Consider the following 20168-nt stretch of genomic DNA (forward strand, 5'->3'; position numbering starts at 1 on the left):
ACATAAATACAATTCATGTTCAACACAGCGGATTATAATTCATAACATTGCATAATCATCATCATTCATGCAGGTTCTCTAATACAATTATAAACAACAAAGACCGACATAATAATTCGTCTCTAAACTAGCGTTCCCCAGTGTTACAATCAGAGCATGACTCGACACGAACTAAGGGCTAGCCTATAAGCTATCTTCACCCAATCAAGACGCCGCTACATCCTTAATCTGAAATCATCAAAGTAAGGGTGAGTTTCATTCGAATTAATAAGCATTATGCAATCATAAGCAATAAAATCTCATAGTAATTATCATCCACTCAATCATACATATAATCAGAATTATTACAACAAGTAAACATCAATCCAACAATATTGGCCATCGGCCCACAACTCATCAATTATACCAATGATCAAGTTATATTAACAACATATTCTTAATACATCAATCATATAAACACACCAAGGCATAACACTGAATTCCATCCAATCATGTTATAACCAATGCATATGATTAAACTGACACTATGCATGTGGTACCATACATGGGATATACCCATCCAACTGATATCCTCATCACTGAGATACAGTTTAACCAGCACCGATTCCACACACAGGGAATCATGCTCACCAAATATCCAGCACCGATTCCACACACTGGGAATCATGCTCACCAAAATATCCAGCACCGATTCCACACACTGGGAATCATGCTCACCAAAATATCCAGCACCGATTCCACACACTGGGAATCATGCTCACCAAAATATCCAGCACCGATTCCCCACACTGGGAATCATGCCCACCGTTTTGATCCACTTTCATCACCGGGATCCATCACCAAAAATGTATGCCAATGAATGCAACATATAACATGCTTACAACATCACCAATCCGATGTAACACATCGTCTCATTATCATCACCAAATCATCACCAATAAGCATGTATATATTCTTAGCATTCATACAAACATATCACACATACATTCACCACAGTTCACATGTTAATATTAACAGTATATTAACATTCATAATTCATCAATCATCACCACGTTCATACATCGTTACATCTAACATCATTGCACACAATGTAACCAATTATCAAAACAACCCAACAACATAATCACAAAATATGTATTCATTTACGACATGTTATAAACCAACATCACCCAATAAATATCACAATCTCATCACCAATACAGAACATGCATCAATAGTCATATATATAAGCACATATACATATACTATCTTTCAATTCATTAATAATTAAATCGAGTTTAAAAAGTAAAGTTGGCTATTGCCCATTTTATCAATTCATCAGATAAAGCATCTCATTAGCTTCGCAACGCCCAAAACGGCACATAAATCGGATACCCGGATCAAAAGTTATGAGTTTTCAAAGATAAAACATTTTTAGAAAAAGTGCTGCAGGAACGGGGTTGTCCCTACGTGGGAACCGGTTCCTGGCAGCTTCAAAGTCTCGTCTCTGGTTTTTACTATGGGGAACCGGGTTGTCCCTACATGGGAACCGGTTCCCAGCTACCCAGAACCCATATTTCTCTGTTTTTACAAGGGGGAACCGGTTCGTCCCACATGGGAACCGGTTCCTACGTACCTGCACAGCAAAAATCACTATTTTGACAGCTTTTACCATATCCCAATACCCCAATTTCAGGTACATACGAACATACACACAAATATCATTGTTTTTCACACAATTACACATTTCAAACAAGTTATTGACATGTATTAACATCATATATCACAAGTATCAACAAAATCATGCCAATTCATACAGGATTATCAAAACCTAACAAAATTCCCAAACCCGACACGTACGATTGAACTAGACAACAATCCTAATCAATCATACTACCTACAATCACATAAGGAATACTAACCCGAAGAATCCCCCCTTACCTCAGAGTCGAACTTCGAAGGTTCTCTTCCCCTTTGGCTCTTCTCACTTTCACGTGTTCTCCTTTCTTCAGACTCAGTTTCTGCTTCTGCTTCCTCTTTTCCCCAAATTCCTTATTTTATGAAAAATAAAATAAATATTATAATGGGCTTGCTTAGTCAACACCCCCTCTTCTGCTAATCACCACTCTAGGCCCAAATGTCAATATTTCACCATTTTCCAAATAATTCCAAATAAAAATACTAAAATTCCAATTATTTAATTTAAATCCAAATTAAATTAATAAACTGAAATTATAGGGTGTTACATGAAAGAGGAGCAGTAGAGGGAGAGACCAATCAAAAACTTTTGACTAAGGTAAGGGGGGACTCTCCGATTAACTTCTCTTATCGTATCTTCAGTGATGATATTGATTAGGCATATTAGTTAGATCAATTGGATTGTATGTTTAGGTTTTGGGGTTTTGGGAGACTTAGGTTGTTTTGTTGAATTGATATGATTGATGAATTGATGAATGATTTTAGTGTTAGATGACCTCTAAAATATGTTATAATTGTAGTATGTTATGTTATTTGATGATGTTTTGGTGTGTGAACTGTTATGGTGCGATTGGATTAAGATTGGGAGAGGAAAGATGTCAAAATCGCAGAAAAAAATTCTGTATCAGCGTAGCGTGCGTCGACCTATGAGATCTATGTGTCGACCTATAGGTTCCCAAAAGACCAGCATGAGTCGACTCATGGGTCGGTCTGAGCAAACCCGAGGGGGGAAGAAAATTCTATGCGTCGACCTATGGATCTTGTGCGTCGACCTACAGCATATAAATTTTTTTTACAAGTTTTCCGAAGGCCATAACTTTTAAACCGTATGTCCGTTTTAAGTGCCGTTTCGAGCACGATGAACCTTATGAGATAACCTATGTGTTTAAATGATGGAATGAGGTGTAACTTCAATTATTTTGAAACATGATTTTATTTCTTGATGAATGACGTATTATACATATATGTGATGAGATGTGTTAATACATGCTATGTTTGAAGTAATAATCATGTGATGATTTATGAGTTGTATGACGATGATAGTTGGATGATATTTGAATGATGATAATATATATATTTAAACATACTTAATGATGATGATGATGATGATGATGGTATGAGTATGTTATATATGTTGCATTCATTCATAATCATTTGTTGAGGGCTGAATCCTGATGATGTAGGGATTCAGTGAAGGGCATAATTCCCATTGTATGGAATTTGTGCTGGCAGGGCCGTATCTTGAAGATGTTGGATCGTTCGGTGGGTTATTCCCATTGATGATGTTTGGTACCACATGCATAGTGTCGTTTCATTCATATGCATGATTTTCATAACATGATTGGATGTGTTTCATGTTATGAATTGATGATGTGTGGTTGTGTATTTGTTGAATTTTCTGAATATAATACAATTGAGTGATTAATATAACTATGATGTGTTATTATTTATGATGCTATAATATTTGTTAATTACGATGAGACTCACCCTTACATGTTGTCATTTTCAGATTGAGGGTAGCGGCTTTTACGACTTGGTGGGGTTTAGCTCATGAGTCAGTGTGTTTAGTTTAGCGTCAAGTGTCATGCTCTGATATTGTAACAATGGGGAACTCGGTGTTTTGAGTTTAAGTTTATGACTCTATTGTTTTATTTTGATGTTTTGAGGGATATAGTTTCTAAAGACGTTGAACTATTCCGTATGACTGATTTTCCGCTGTGTGAACATGAACAATTATGAATTGTGTTGAATTTATTCAGTGAATGCATGACATAGACGTATGATGTTTGTTTTAAAATTTGAATTGTGGCACCCTTGTTTTCATGTACTCTGAATAATTTACTTAAATTGTCGCGAGATTTAGAAGGGTGTTACAGCCACCAAAGAGGTTCTCGTGAGTGTTTCTAGATATTTTGTGACTTCCACAAATAATTTTATTGCAAGGTTTAAGTGTATTTCTTAAAGAAAAAAATCTGAATTTTACCAAATTCAAGTCGTGGAAGACAGAGGTAGAGAATCAAATAGGCAGAAAAATCAAGTATTTGCGGTTAGATAATGGAGCAGAGTGCACTAATTCGAATTTCAAGATATTTAGTTATGAACACAATTTTCAAATACATTTCTATGTTCCTAAGACACCACAGTAAAATGGTATGGTAGAGAGAATAAATATGTCTCTAACTGAAAGAGAAAGATCCATCTTGTTAAATGTTGGACTATCAAAAGGTTTTTGAGAAGAAGTATATAATATGGGGTGTTATCTTATCAATAGGTCACCACTGGCTTCATTTGATGGGAAGGTTATAGAGGAAGTATGAACATGTTCCCTTATTGATCTTGACAATTTAATGATTTTGAGGTGTTCAACTTATGAGCATATATTTAATCAAGATCGATCCAGTTTTAATCCTAAGTCGAAGAAATGTGTCTTCGTTAGTTACGTAAAAACCATGAAAGGGTTCAAGTTATGGAATCCATTGAAAAGAAGACCATAGTAAAAAAGATTTTGTTTTAGATGAGCAATTATTGATAAAGTAATTAGTTGCAACAGTTGTGTTAGCATGTGAAGGAGAAACTTCTGGAAAATAGGTGATTCAGGTTAATGTCGATCGGTCACTAGTAAATAATATGCAGGTAATGCTTGAACCACAAGAGGAACCAGACTCTCATACTAAAATTAACCATAAAATTGAAGTTTCAGGTGGATTAGACAATTATATTCTTGTACGTGACAAAGAGAATCGCACAACCAAGCAACCACAAAAATATGACTATGAAGACTTGGCAGCCTAGGCACTTCTCACTCGTTCTAGAGACCCTTACACCTTTTGAGAGGCTATAGCTAGCCAGGAGAAATATAAGTGGATGGATGCAATAGTGAAGGATATCGAGTCCTAAAATAAAAAATAGACATGGGTGTAGGATCAAGCGCTTACCACTGCGCTAAAAGCAATTGCTGTTAGTGAGGGCACAACTTTATTTCCTTATAGTATGAGCCCTCAGGGGCTGCACCTAAAGCGAGGTTTGTAAGCTCTCTCTAGGCGCCATGGGTTGGGATGTTAAGCCCATTTGAATCCCTAAGGTTGACGCTGGATTTATTTATCCAACAATCTCCCCCCCAGTGTCAGCCGGGGGGATTCGAACCCATGACCATGCTCTGATACCACTTGTAGGATCAAGCGCTTACCACTGCGCTAAAAGCAATTGCTGTTAGTGAGGGCGCAACTTTATTTCCTTATAGTATGAGCCCTCAGGGGCTGCACCTAAAGCGAGGTTTGTAAGCTCTCTCTAGGCGACATGGGTTGGGATGTTAAGCCCATTCGAATCCCTAAGGTTGACGCTGGATTTATTTATCCAACAATGGGAGCTAGATCAACTTCCTAAGGAGAAACTGGCAATTGGTTGTTCAAGAAAAAACTAGCAATAACAAAATAATAAAGGGAAAATTCCAAGGCTTGTCTTGTAGAAAATGGGTACTCATAGTGGAAGAGGATTGACTATGATGAGATTTTATATCTAGTTATTAGACATGTTTATATTAAGGTCGTATTACCCTTGGTAGCCTTCTGAGACATGCACTTAGTGCAGATGGATGTGAAGACAACATTTCTTCATAGTAATCTAGATGAGAAAATGTACATGGAGAAGCCAGTGGGGTTCAGTAACACTAGAAATTACACACTAGTTTTTAATTTGAAGAGATGTTTGTATGGTTTAAAGCAATCTATAAGGCAATTGTGCAGGCGTTTTGTTTCATACATGCTTATGATTGACTATAGAAGGTGTGGGTATGAGTCTTCTATTTATGTTAGGAGTCTTGATGATGGATCTTATTTTCCTTTTCCTGTATGTTAATGATATATTGATTGCTCTTAATAATTAACATGATGTAAATGAAATGAAAATCATGTTGAGAAAGGAGTGTGGCATGAAAGACTTAGATGCTGGTAAGAATGTTCTTGGTATGGAAATTCACAGGAATATGAGTGCTAAAATGTTATGACTCTCTTAAGAAAGTTATGTTAAAATGGTGTTTGACACGTTTGACATGAGTAATTCGAAGTTTGTAATTACTCCATTGGAGAATCACTTTAAACTCCCATTAGATCACTATCCAAAGTTAGATTTATAAGTTTAGTATATGTCAAAGGTTCCTTATGCCAATGTTGTTGGTTGTTTAATGTATGCTATTGTATGCACTAAACCTCATACTATTGTAAGATTTTATTTCATTAAAAAGAATCTACACATGCATTTTATTGAAGATTAGTGCTGGTTTCTGAATGAAGGAGTAGAGTTTGAAGATGATAAGAAGATAATGTAATCAGAAGCTCTAAAACAGCTTCTGATGGACATTAGACTCTGAAGCATCTCAGTCCCTGAAACTTAAAACTTGATTAATTGGTACTAATAGCAAGTAAGGGGAATATTTTTAATTGAAATATCTTCTTACCACTTATGTGTCACTCGTCTGGATGGTCCTTTGAACTATTTTTTGTGTGCTATTTGTTGGATCCTATATTTTCTCCATATTATAATGTATTTAGATAAAATAATTGGGATTTATTTTTTTATTTAGATAAAATAAAAGCATGTCTTTTGTATCCTTAGTCTTAAGTTAGTTCTCGTTTTTTTTGCTAAAATTGTGTTAAAATGCTCTGAAAACTCAAAGATCACTAGTCAAACCAAGGGTATTCACAGTCAAGAGGATTACATGCATACAAATGAGAAAGATCTCTTTTTCATTCATATGCAAATGATTACATAACTCAGATTTCAAATAAGATCAGTGGACCCTAAATCAACAATGAAATAAACACTGTCTTCATCTGCATCTAAATCTCTTGCAAAATCATAAGCAAACTCTTTTTATCCTTGAGATTCTTCTTTGATGTCTCTAAAGATCTTCATATCTTGGAGGCTTCCGTTGACATGCTTAAACCTTTACTTTCTATATCATTCTGAGCTTTTGCAGCATCAGCAGATCAAATCTTCTCTTCCTTATCCTACTTCTTCATTATTTTGCTGACTTTCTTAGCTAAATCTCTTCTCTCACCTCTCCTATTTATGCTTAATAATTAAGATTATATTTTTTATTGTTCTTCAATGAAAAATTTAATTAACTTGGTTAGGACTTTGGGGAGCTTACAAACCTAACCCTTATGAATTTCTGACTTAGGGGGTGCTTACTGTAACATCCCAATTTTTATATTTTATATATATTATAGCTATTTTATTATTAGTTTAATTATTTAATTATTATTTGGTGCGATAATTATTGAATTATGTGTTATTATGCTAATTGGGTTAATTGAGCTATTAGTAGAATAATGAGTAATACTAGCTATTGGGCATAAAATTGAGAATAGAAGTAAATGAGGAGTAATAGATATTAAGCCCAATAACTTAAGAGAAAGATAGTAAGGAAATTAGGTTATTCCATAAGACTATCATTTAGTAAAAGAGAAGAGAGAAGTAGAGAAATAAGAGGAATTGGAGGAATCTTGAAGAAGAGGGGTTTTTGATTAAAAATAAGGGGGAGAATCCTTTTTATTATGAGTTTGTATAACATGTTGTGGGTATTAGTATAATATGTGTTTAATCTTTCATTTCTACCAATTTCATATGTTAGGGTTTGATGGAAATTCACGGAATTTGTGGAATTAATCATGTTTAATATTGTGATAATGATAACCCATGGTTAAGAACCCTTTACATGTGATTAATTGCTTTTTGGATGAGTTTTGGTTGGTTAAAATCGTATTTGGATTGGTGTTGGCGGTGCTGAAAACGCACAGACTATTCTGGGTCTGGTGTGAGTCGTCGGGCGAATGTTTTGCTTCGTCGGACGAGAGGGTCAATTTTGTGACCAAGTTTCCGGAGTGGAGCACCGGGCGAGTCACTTCTTTCGCCGGGCGAAAATGCCATGTTTTGCCAAAATTCTAAAATGCATAACTTTTGATCCATAACTCCATTTTGTGTGTCGTTCGAAGCATTAGGAAGCTAATATAATTATCTATATGATAGAAGTAGAATGGTTGGAACTTGATGAATTAATTATGATGTTGTTGTGTAAATAACATGTAATTATGTATATGTGCATTATGGATTGATGATTTATGAATAACATTGTTAATATGTTATGTGATATAATATTCATGATGTATGTGAATGAATATATGTGATTTGGATGTATTTGTTGAGAAGGATTACTTGATGCATGTTGTACAACTTTTGGTGAATAATTCATATGAGTTGGATTATTGTGATATGCATGGATAATTAAGGTGGTGTGATAATCTTAATTGCATATGTTGTGTAATGTTGTACATGCATTTATGGGGAGATTGTGCTTCGAGTTGGCTTTGATCCTTGTGTGGAACCAGAGGCGGCTCTGTTCCTTTTGTGGATTCGGAAGCGGTGAACTATATGTTCATATTTAAGGGCTTTAATCTTGTCCGGATTGGAAGCGTGGCTCTGGTTTTAAATTGAGAGCGGTGAGCTTGATACTCTCAAAGGAAGCACATGCATGAGTCGCATTAATTGCATTTTGAGTTGCATTTTGTGTTATGTGACTACTTGAATTGATGTGAATTTCTTGTATGATAATTGGAAATTGTATTGTGTGCAATATTTGTGGAACTTATTCAAATTATGAAGTGTAATTAATGATTATACTATTGTATGCTATATTCATTGTCATGTTATATTTATTCATAATGAATTGAATTCTCACCCTTCTGTTTGAATGATGTTCATTGTGAAATCACGCAAGTTCCAACGAGTAGCGTGCTTGCACGAGGATTTAGCCGATGAGCTTATCGGTATTTCGTTCTGTTTAGGTAGTGAGTCAGATGCTCTGATCACGTAGCACTGGGGGATTTTGAACTCATGTTTTGAATGCTTTGGATATTGTTGTATTTATAGTATTTTAACATGATACTTTGGATATATTATGTTTGAAGGCTATGTTGCTTAGTTGTTGGATTCATATGACATATATATGTGAGTTGATTATGTTATTAAGATTTGGTAGATGAATATAGTATAGGATATATTCATTGAAATTGTTTGAGTAATATGATTCCGTTGCGATATACATAATTTATGAAACATGAAGTTTTCAAACTGTGTTATAAATATGATCAGTTGCATATTTTTAGGTATGATTTGGGTCTTCATTGATATGGAAACAACATGTGATGCTCTTTTGTTTATGCATTTTATTTTACTATGTGAATAATTATATATATATATTTGGGGTTAGAAAGGGGGTGTTATACTTACAAACCTCACCCTTAGGACTATCAGAATCACGGGGAGCTTACAAATCTCAGACCCTAAAGTGGGAATTTTAATTGAACCAACAACCATTGTTCTTAAATACTTATGTTTGTCATCATCAAAAGGGGGAGATTGTTGGAACAAAATTGGTTTATACCATATCCCTTGAGTTTTTTATGATAACAAAGTATTTAAAGAACAATTAGGAAGACTAATGTGTGTTCAGGTGTGCAGGTACAAAGATCAATATATTACTAATTGAAAGCCAGTTCTAAAACTGCACTGAACACTGAAAGAGAATTTTTTAAGAGACGGATTGTAAAGTATCAACTTCTTATCAAGATGGTCAGAATCTGTTGTCTCCAGACTTTGAATAAGCCAGCCTTTGAAGAGTCAAAGTATGAAGGATCAAATGCCAAGACTCAAACTCTGAAGGTCCAACACCTGAACCTAGTCGAAGCTCAAGATTCAAGGAAGTCCTAACACGTGATAACTCGCTATCCGAATCTAAAGTCAATTTGTTACGTGTTGTCACGTGATAACTCAGCATAAAGGTGTAGAAGCTTGAACGTTTGCAACTGATAATTCCTTTTGTAGAAAAGGAAGTTCAAATGAGCTTGCAACATCATTATCCATTTGAGAAAGCTTTGCAACAGATCTGTTGATTCCTCTCTACAACGTCTCTCTTGTGCTTGAAGATCTCTCAAACAACTCTTTGATGAAAGTCTATAAAAGGAGTTGAAGATTTGGAGAAAGACACAATACTGAGCCTTGACATGAAAAGAGAAGTTACTCTGTCAAAACAAAGAGCACAAGCTAACTTAGAACTTCTTATCATTGTACATTCTTAGAAATTCTTAAGTCGTAAATTTTTCTGTGTTGTAATCTATTTAGATATCTAATTGCATATCAAGTGTAACTATCACTCTATCACTCTCATTTATTTGTTAGATATATTGTTGGAACTTGGAAGTCTCTTGCATGCGTTCTTGAGCATTTCTGGAGATTCTTGCTTGTGTGCTTAAGCATTTGTGAAGTCTCTTTCTTGTGTGCTTGAGCATTTGTGAAGTCTCTTGCTTGTGTGCTTGAGCATTTATAAAAGTATCTTTCTTGTATGCTTGAACAATTAGAAAGTCTCTTGCTTGTGTGCTTGAGTATTAAAGTCCCTTTCTTGTGTGTTTGAGCAATGGAAGTCTCTTGCTTGTATGCTTGAGTAACTTATAACCAGATTCAATTATAGTGGAAATCTCTTGGAAGTGCAAGGGGACTGGACTACTCCTAATTTGTAGGAGAAACAACGATAAATTGCTTGTGTTGTTTTGCACAATTCAACCCCTTTTCTCGTGTTTTTCTCACCTTTAGAGAAAGCTCGTAAAACATTGATTAATGTAAGTTCCTTTCTAACATAACTTAATTTTTTATATTATTATTTTCTAATTCGGATCGAAAAGTTATATATTAAATAAAGGGTTGGTGAATCACTGGTATAATAAACTCATCTTCTTAGAACATGTTGGATGAACAAAATGATAGTTGCAATGTACAAATAATAACATTAACAATATCGTAAACATTAAATAACTATACAAACACACCATACAATAACACAAACAACAACACTTATCAAACATAGATCAACAACAACAATTATCAACATACCTTAACAAAAACATCAACATACTTCAACAAAAAATATGTAAACAAAGTAATATCATTTAAGAATACACAAGACAAACAACAACATTTATGCACAAAATCATAAAATAATCTCAGCATAAATATCAACTTACTTTAACAAAACAACCACATACCTCAACAATAACTTAAACATTTTACTTATCTCAACAATTTAAACTTATAATCTCATCTTAACAACAACAAAAGAATAAACCATGTGTTTGACGTAGCTTTTGAACAATAAAAACAAAATAAATAAGGCTAATATTTTGAACAACAACATGATATCATAACTCATAAAATATTTCATGTACATATATACCTTTATTTGAAAAAATTCGTGGAAAATGAAAATAAAGATATGAGTTAGCTATTTGTTTCGTAACCCCTTCTCTTGATTCATACTTGTTTGAAAAATTAAGTTGGAGGTTTGTAAAGTTAGAATGTAATTTTGAGAGATTGGGATAAGGCGAGAGAAGTTAAATTTCACACTTACAGTACAATTTGTTTTGAAATGAATTAAGTTAGATTATATATGTAATATATTTCACAATGGTTGTTAAAAAACCATGGTGATTTGTCTTGATATTTCACCATGGTTGTTAATTTAGACCGTGGTGACAAATTTTGAATTTTTATTTAAAATTAGAAATTAAGAAAACACACCTTTTTACTAAGAGAATTTCTTTATCCACCTCCCTATCTTCTTGGTGAACTTCGAAAACACCTCCCTTACCAGTTTCGGAAATGAACTTCCGAAATGTGTCCAGAATTGTTTTTTTTTTGAATTGTTCCGCATTCTTATGGCTTTCAATTGTTTCAAGAATATGGCAGGAAACCCAGCACGTATCAGACAGGGCAGAGAGACACAGACAACGTCGGCTAGACGCGAGCGTGCGGCGCAGATTGCATCGATGCGGAGACGGGGTGGAGTACGAGCACCTGTACAGACAGATGAGCATGGTTCCTCGTCCGGATCGAGGAGTCGGCTGGCTCGGGTATCTTCTTCCCGTCAGGAGGAGGTACGGGAGGAGGAGGCAGTTAGATACCAGGAGGCGGAGGAGGAGGTACCAGATGTTGACCCTCTGCACGGGGAGGAGGAATAGGGCTACCCGGGAGGGCCCAGTAACACGTCCGTGCTGATTTCCTACCACGAGCACGTCGCTCGACGTGTCTAGGAGGGAGAGGTATTTTTTATATTTTGTCCGATTTTATTTTAATAGTTACAAAAAATGCATGTTTTAGTAGTGTAATGCCCTTAAATTGTACTATTTATTTTTGTCTTTTAATTAATGGTAAGATTGTCATGTACATGTTACATCATAAGTTTGAAGTGCCTACCTAGAGAGATATCATTTTTTTTTATCAATTGTACTCATTAAATTGGAAGTAAGACCGTGTTTTCAGGTTAGCTGCAGAAACACATGGGCGTCCACGTAATTCAATAAATATAGTTGATTTTCGGTTGAAATTTATGGTTTACCTAATGTTGAAATAACCTTATCTATCTTCCTTCAGAGTTTTTATTTTAACATGTTTTCATTTATGCATGGCTGCATATAATAAATGTTCATGTTTCTTGTTCAACAATGTGTCACTCTTTGAACACCAGATTATACAATTCTATATAAATTACTGATGTACAATTGATAGCAATATAGAATGTTATTGACATCCTTGAGAAGAGTTTCTAATAATTTTGTATAGATCCTCAATGATTTAATAACATGTTTTTTATATTTAATTACTTTAACATAAATTTGATTTTTAAATTAATTTTAGTTACACGGTATTAGTATCCAACAAAACTGTAAGGTGTCAAATATTTTTGGGTTAATGAACTTTTTGGTCCCTCTAAATATTTCAGATTTCGTTTTTAGTCCCTCCAAAATTTTCCTTTAAGAAATCGTCCCTTCAAAATTTTTCGTCTAAACTATTGGTCTCTAACGTCAAATTTGCTAGAGATTAGCTACGACTTTAGCCACCGATTAGCTACGAAATTTGACGTTAGGGACCAATAGTTCGGAAGAAAAATTTTGAAGGGACGATTTTTTGAAGGAAAATTTTGGAGGGACTAAAAACGAAATTTGAAATATTTAAAGGGACGAAAAAGTTCATTAACCCAATATTTTTTAATATTTTTATATAAGATTTTTGCGGATGATTAATTTAGGGTATATTTATTATAGACTTAAATTTTTTTTAAATAAATCATTATTATGTTGAATAACTTATACTAAAACATTACATTTTACAATAATAATAATAATAATAATAATTATTATTATTATAATAATAATAATAATAATTATTATTATTATTATTATTATTATTATTATTATTATTATTATAAAATTCATGCATTATTAAAATTCCACCTTTGGAATTATTTAATTCCATGTCCGACAAATTCCTTAATTTGTTTCTATAGTCATTCTTCCTCCAATATTGAAGTTTCTCCATTATTAGTTATAGGGGAAATGTCATCCTACATTATATATAATTAGTGCAGGCAATTTTATCCACCTCTAATGGGTACTTTAAAAAAAAATATTCACTTAAAATCCGTAAAAAATATATAAAATACATATAATAATCCACTAAAATAAGCGGATATGAGCACGGGTACAGATACTTTAGTATCCACCCCGTCCCATACCAGCATACTATATTATTATTATTATTATTATTATTATTATTATTATTATTATTATTATTATTATTATTATTATTATTATTATTATTTTGTACACATGTTAATTTATCATTTTTATTAGATAAATTGTTATTAAATTTATACTCATTTTAATATAAATGTTTGTTTGTTTCTGTACTGAATAATAACGTTCTTAAATCTCTTTTAATGTTGTTAAAAAGATTTAAATAACATGATAAATTATAATTGATCGATTACTTTTTATTAGAAATGTGGCTAAACAGGTATGGGTATGAGTACTTAAGTACGCAAACGATACATGTGCAGATACAAACGATGCCCACGCGGGTATGAATTTAGGAGTGAATTTTTTTTTCAAACTGCGAATATGGGAGTGAGTATTATAAAATTAACAAGTAGCTATATTCGGGTTTGTCAATCATTAGGTAGCTATATGAAAGTAATTCAGCGAAAAAACAATTGAATGTGAATTATATTAGTACTTTTATCGATTCATTTATGTTTACAAAGTTCATTGGAGTATCTCAATTTGTCAAAGGCAAGTAGAAATTGATTTTTTTTCCAGAATTTGATGCTTTTTGATTTTTTTTTTAATTTTAAATTTATCTATTCCTTTGCAAAATTGTGTTTCTTGAGGGACAAATGTTGGATCAAAAGTCTGGGACAACGTGTTCAATTTTTAAAACTAGTTTTAATAAAATATGACAACAACAATAATTCAAAGTAAAAACAGTAAAATACACAAGAGAATTGGTATTCCAGTTCAACGCAACCTCACCTACGTCTGGGGGACTTTCAACCTAAGAAAGAGAATTTATTCTTCAATAGAATTAGTACAAAGTGTCTTAGATGAACAAGCCCTTTGTTCAATGCCCCTCTTCTTAATGCTACCCCCTAACATATTCTTATCTAGACTCCTCGAAATATGAGAACCCCCTCACTTTCTTTCAATCACCAACCCTATTGATCAACAACAATAATCAAAACCTTAACACCTATGGCTACCTTACACGTTCGTATTCTCCAAACTTATGCAGCGATTCCATTTATGTTTCAAAATCTTTTTATCTATTATTGTTTAGGTTTTAATAGGTTGTTTCATAATGTTTCGACTTGTTTATGTTTCTTTTTATGTTTCTCCTTGTTTTGAGGTATAGGTATCGATGGGTGAATGAAAAAAATTAACGAGGATGAAGCTAAAGTTTTTTTTAATAAGCAATAGATTAATGGGGAGTATAAGGGTTACTCCGTCCATAGTACAAAAGGAAAGCTCCTAAGCCTCAAAACAAGAGAGCGGAAGGATATTCCACCAATAAAAATTACAATAATCCACCCGTTTATAAAACGAGTTAAGCCACCTCCAGGAGTTGAAAACTATCTCCGTCATACAATCGGTGAAGCTAAAAGATTCACTTTTGAAAACCAACGCGTTACGCTTGAGCCACAAGTTCCACACCATGGATAGCCAAATCACCGCCCCTATAGACCTTTTGTTTGCACACTTTATCTTGCTACAATTGTGGAAAAAAAAATCACGAAATCCTCCCAAAGACATTGTGGAACCAAGATCCGTCCACCCAAAGACTTTCCGCCAAATTCCTTTAGTAATCGAGCAACCCGCAAATAAGTGAACTAAGGTTTCCTCCTCCGATTGGAAAAACACACATATGGTCTCAATACCCTCTACTAAAATGCCTCTTCTTGCCAATTGATCTTTTGTGGCCAATTTTTCAAGAATCAAACGCCACCCGAAAAACAAAATTTTCGAGGGAGATTTTGTTTTCCAAAGGTAATCCAGAGCTGAAACCGTCGCTTGATTTAAAGGAGGCCCGGATAGCTTCTCCTTGAACCGGTCATAGCAGGAGCTAACAGTGAAGGCTCCATCCGCGCATAGGTTCCACACAAATCCGTCCTCACTACTGCCACGATAATCCAGAACCTGCATGAGAGAATACAGTTCAACCCAACAACGAAAAATGTTGCTGCAAAACGCTGCCTGCACTACTCACAGACACCAAATTATCCACACTCCATTCCCACTTGCCATCACGCACACTACCAGCACAACTAACAACAGCCAAATGATTTTCTGCATAACGGAACAACTCTGGAAAAGCCTCCAATAACGTTTGCGGACCTAACCAACAAGCGTACCAAAGAGGGATATTTTCTCCATTCCCAACCGTACAGTCAATAGCTCTCGCGAAATGATTGTTTTGAAGATTCTCATAATTATCCGATAAAATTAAATCTCTCCACCAAATTGAATCTTTCTTTTCCAACACCGAATTATCCCCAACTAGAACCTTTAGCTTCACGTTACCATATACTGGTACTATAATATCCCTCCAAATCGCTTCCTTTTCCACAAGCGATCTCCACTCCCATTTTCTAATCAAGGCCACATTCATAATTTCGACATTCTTGACTCCGAGGCCACCCTCCTTGCGGGATTTGCAAACCGTATCCCAAGACACCTAATTGATTGAATTTTTAAGATCCGACCTGTTCCAAAGGAATTTGCTTTGAATAGATCTAATCTCATTTAAGACCTTTTTAGGGGCCTTATAGAAAGAAAGAGAATAGATAGGAATTGCATTAAGAACGACATTGATCAACACAACTCTACCCGCCATATTGAGATGTTTCCCTTTCCAAACGGCCAATATACATTTTAACATCTTCAATAAAACTTTCCACAAAGTAATCTTCCTCGGATCTCCGCCCACCCTAACACCAAGAAACTTGAAAGGTAAAAGTCCCACTTTACACGAGAGGAAAGAGGACGCGGCTTCCATGTACCAATCACCCACATTTACTCCGTAAACATTACTTTTATGAAAATTAATCCTAGAACCGGACATTAGCTCAAATCCCCTAAGGATAGATTTCATACACCACAAGTTTGTGGTGTTTCCATCGGCTAAAATTATCGTGTCATCCTCAAATTGCAAAATGTCCACCTCCTTATTATCTTTGATCTTGAACCCACAGAACTCTCCATTTTGCTTTGACTTCTTCACTAGAGCGGTGAACGCCTCCATGATTAGGACAAACACAAAAGGGGATAACGGATCTCCATGCCTAAGGCCTTTTTCTACAAAAAAATCCTTCGTAGCACTACCGTTGACTAGGATGGATAACGAATTGGTAAAAATACACCCCTCCATCCATCTCATCCAATGATCACCAAAACCCATCTTCCATAATACATATCTCACAAAGTTCCAACTTACTCTATCATATGCTTTTTCAAAATCGACCTTCAACACTACACAACCTCTATTTTCTCTTTTCGCTAGATCCAACGCTTCATTCACCACAAGGACCCCATCCAAAATGAATCTCCCCGAAATGAAATCCGTTTGATTTCTCAAAACTAAATTCCCAATCACCCGTCTCAACCTTGCCGCCATCATTTTTGCTAAAATCTTGTATAAACTACCGACTAGACATATGGGCCTATAGTCACTCAAGGATTGTGGACTTGAAACTTTTGGAATTAGCGTTATAAAAGAATATGTGCAAGCTTTAGTGAGAGTAGCCTTTTCATGAAAATCCCTCACGAACCACAAAACATCATCCTTAATCACATTCCAACATACTTTGAAAAATTCCAAAGAAAAACCATCTGGCTCGGGACTTTTGTTGCCATCACAAGACCAAACGACCTCTTTCACCTCCTCTTCCGAAAAGCTTCTTTCCAACCACCCCACTTCCTCCTCGGTCAAACTATTAAAATCTAAACCCTCCGGCACCGGTCTAGAGAAATCTTCTTCCTTGAAAAAAGACTGAAAGAAATTTTTGACCTCCTCTTTAATATTTTCCACTCCTTCCACTATTCCATCCTTTCCCTCCAACTTGGTAATCGCATTGCACCTATGTCCTTCCTTGAAAGCGTTATGATAAAACCTAGAATTTTTATCTCCTTCTTTCAACCAAAGATTGCGAGATTTTTGACGGAACATAGATTCTTTTATGTTCAAGTGCTTCCATAACTCTTTAGAAGCTTCTCTTCTATCATGGACTAAAGGATCAATGAAACCTCCGAGATTTTCCACCATTAATCTATCCAAATCGTTAATTGTGTCCACCTCCTCCTCCATCTTTAAATCAATCCACACAAAAACCTTTCTATTCCAAACCCGAAGCCTTTCCCGCAAAGATCCCCAACTAATTGAAACTAGATATCTTTGTTTCTTGGATGAAGCATACATCTATATTATTGGAATCGATCAAGAAACTAACTCTCTTCCTCTTAGAAGATAAACCACCCCCTCTAATGTTGTAAGACATTAGATTCATGGTAACTTCCTATTTTTCTCCTTCAGAACAGACGAACCCTCCTTATCCTTCAACTCAATCTACTCAATTTGCAACTCAATTAAATTGTCCTCTTTCTCACTCACCACTCCCATCTTCGCAATTGAGGACCAAATCTTACTCCCCACATACGATTTTCCTAACAGCCTAGAGTTACAGCGAGCAATGTCTGATTCAGCAATAGAACAACAAAAGGAAGCCTACTCACCTGATGTATCTGGATCTTCTATCGATTCAGAATAGGACCGATGAACATCTCTTTTCTTCAAGGTTGTATCGCTTCTCGGTCCAATGCACGTGAAATAGGAAGAGGATATGTTTAAGTTATCCCCCAAACCACACACCGACTTTTTATTTTTTTCTGTCTCAGGGTTGCTGGGCGGACTAAGCTACAAGCCTAGTCAAAAGAAAATGGTCCAGCCTTATGGGCCTCTATCGCTTTAGGCCCATTAGAATTTAAGTTCATATCCATACCACCACTATTCCCACTATCCAACAGATTATTAACCACAAGATTATCAATAGAGTCCCCCACTTTACTCATATCAAAACTATTCACGTCTGATACAACTTCAATAAATGCTCCATGCTTTTCTGCCTCGAGATCCTCCATACCTTTAGTAACATGTAATTCAAAAGCCACCTTTTTCCTTTTGTCCACAAGATCCTCCTTTGTTACGTGTAACATTCTGTCCTTTGACTAAATCCTCTGCCACTGTGTCTTTGCTTTTTCCTATTGTCACATCAGCAACCTCTTTCTCTTTCCTGCCCCTAACCTCCATAGATGAAGCCAAAACTTCCATATTTTCAGAGGTTTCGTCATCCGAGGAGCATGAAAGGCCTGACTCTTCTATATCCCATGATCTTCCTCCTCTCAACCGTTCGATCTGAACCCCAGAGTCTTCTATCATACCAATGGTAAAGGATTTTCCTGCAATGACTAGCTTGAAGGAACCATCCATAGATAACTTCCGCTCTGTTTCAATTAAAATTCTAGCCTCATCCATTCTGGTTTTCGCCATAGTTTCTTCATCATATTTAATAAAAGACCCGCGCCAATCAGCTATGCGTCTGAAAAGGCTTTCGCTCCAAGCATGACAAGGTATCCCTGATAACCTCAGCCATGTAAGTGTTAGAACAAGATTTGTTCTGATCAATATTCTTAGTTTTGATGATAACAAGGATATGAATTTTGTGTGAGATAATGTGGTACTCTAATACACTGCAATTTCCCTTTCAGGAAATATATAAAGAGTATGCACAAATCAGCGCTCAGAAGCTTTGACTCAGAAGGTTCAGCATGCAACATCAGAACATGGCCTGGCAAAGACATCAGAAGATGGTCAAAGCAGAATCAGAACATGGGTCTATGGAAGCATCAGAAGAACTTGAGTTCAGAAGCAGAAGCACTGAAGTTCTCATGGTATCACGCTCAGAAGCACTTCAAGGTCAGAAGACAAGAAGATGCTCTACACCAAGCTGTTTGACTCTGATGATATTCAAACGTTGTATACACAAACATCAGATCAGAAGCAAGTACAAGATGGCAGGCTACGCTGACTGACAAAAGGAACGTTAGAAGCTATTAAAGGCAACGTCAGTAGACACAGCGTAAACAAGGCTCGAGGTAGTTGACAAAAGAGTGAAACATTAAATGCAATGCTGTACGGAATACGCAACGCATTAAATGCTCCCAAAGGTCATCTTCTCAAGTGCCTATAAATATGAAGTTCTGATGAGAAGCAAGGTTAACAACTCCGCTGATACAAACTTGCTGAAACGCTGATCAAATCAAAGCTCACAAACTTCATCTTCATCAAAGCTCACTACATTGCTGTTGTAATATATTAGTGAGATTAAGCTTAAACTTTAAGAGAAATATCACTGTTGTGATTATAGCTTTTCAGAAGCATTACAATACTCTTAGAACTGATTACATTAATTTGTAAGTAACTAGAGTGATCAAGTGTGATCAGGATACTCTAGGAAGTCTTAGCTTGTGTCTAAGCAGTTGTAACTAGAGTGATCACGTGGTGGTCAGGATACTCTAGAAAGTCTTAGCTTGTGTCTAAGCAATTGTTCCAGGATTGATCAGGTTGTGATCAGGATACTCTAGAAGACTTAGTCGTGGGCTAAGTGGAAAACCATTGTAATCTGTTGAGATTAGTGGATTAAATCCTCAGGTGAGGTAAATCACTCCAAGGGGGTGGACTGGAGTAGTTTAGTTAACAACGAACCAGGATAAAAATAA

The 20168-nt window shown here is 35.3% G+C and overlaps 1 protein-coding gene across 1 annotated transcript; it reads right to left on the bottom strand.

The window, feature by feature from the left end:
- Nucleotides 1-14867: 14867 nt before the first annotated feature.
- On the bottom strand, nucleotides 14868-16005 carry LOC131620094 (uncharacterized). Its single transcript, XM_058891115.1, has 2 exons — nucleotides 15604-16005; nucleotides 14868-15533 (listed from the first exon to the last, which is right to left on the bottom strand). Exons 1-2 carry the CDS (start codon nucleotides 16003-16005, stop codon nucleotides 14868-14870), a joined length of 1068 nt encoding a protein of 355 aa, XP_058747098.1.
- Between the last annotated feature and the right edge of the window lie 4163 nt (nucleotides 16006-20168).

Source organism: Vicia villosa, linkage group LG7, assembly GCF_029867415.1.
Source record: "Vicia villosa cultivar HV-30 ecotype Madison, WI linkage group LG7, Vvil1.0, whole genome shotgun sequence".
Lineage (NCBI taxonomy): Eukaryota > Viridiplantae > Streptophyta > Magnoliopsida > Fabales > Fabaceae > Vicia > Vicia villosa.

Bases quoted from the DNA above. Each gene is read 5' to 3' on its own strand.
- LOC131620094 (XM_058891115.1), bottom strand. From the start codon at position 16,005: ATGAATGTGGCCTTGATTAGAAAATGGGAGTGGAGATCGCTTGTGGAA. The intron at 15,534-15,603 runs GTGAGTAGTGCA...TCTCTCATGCAG, and splicing joins GTGTGGATAATTTGGTGTCT to GTTCTGGATTATCGTGGCAG.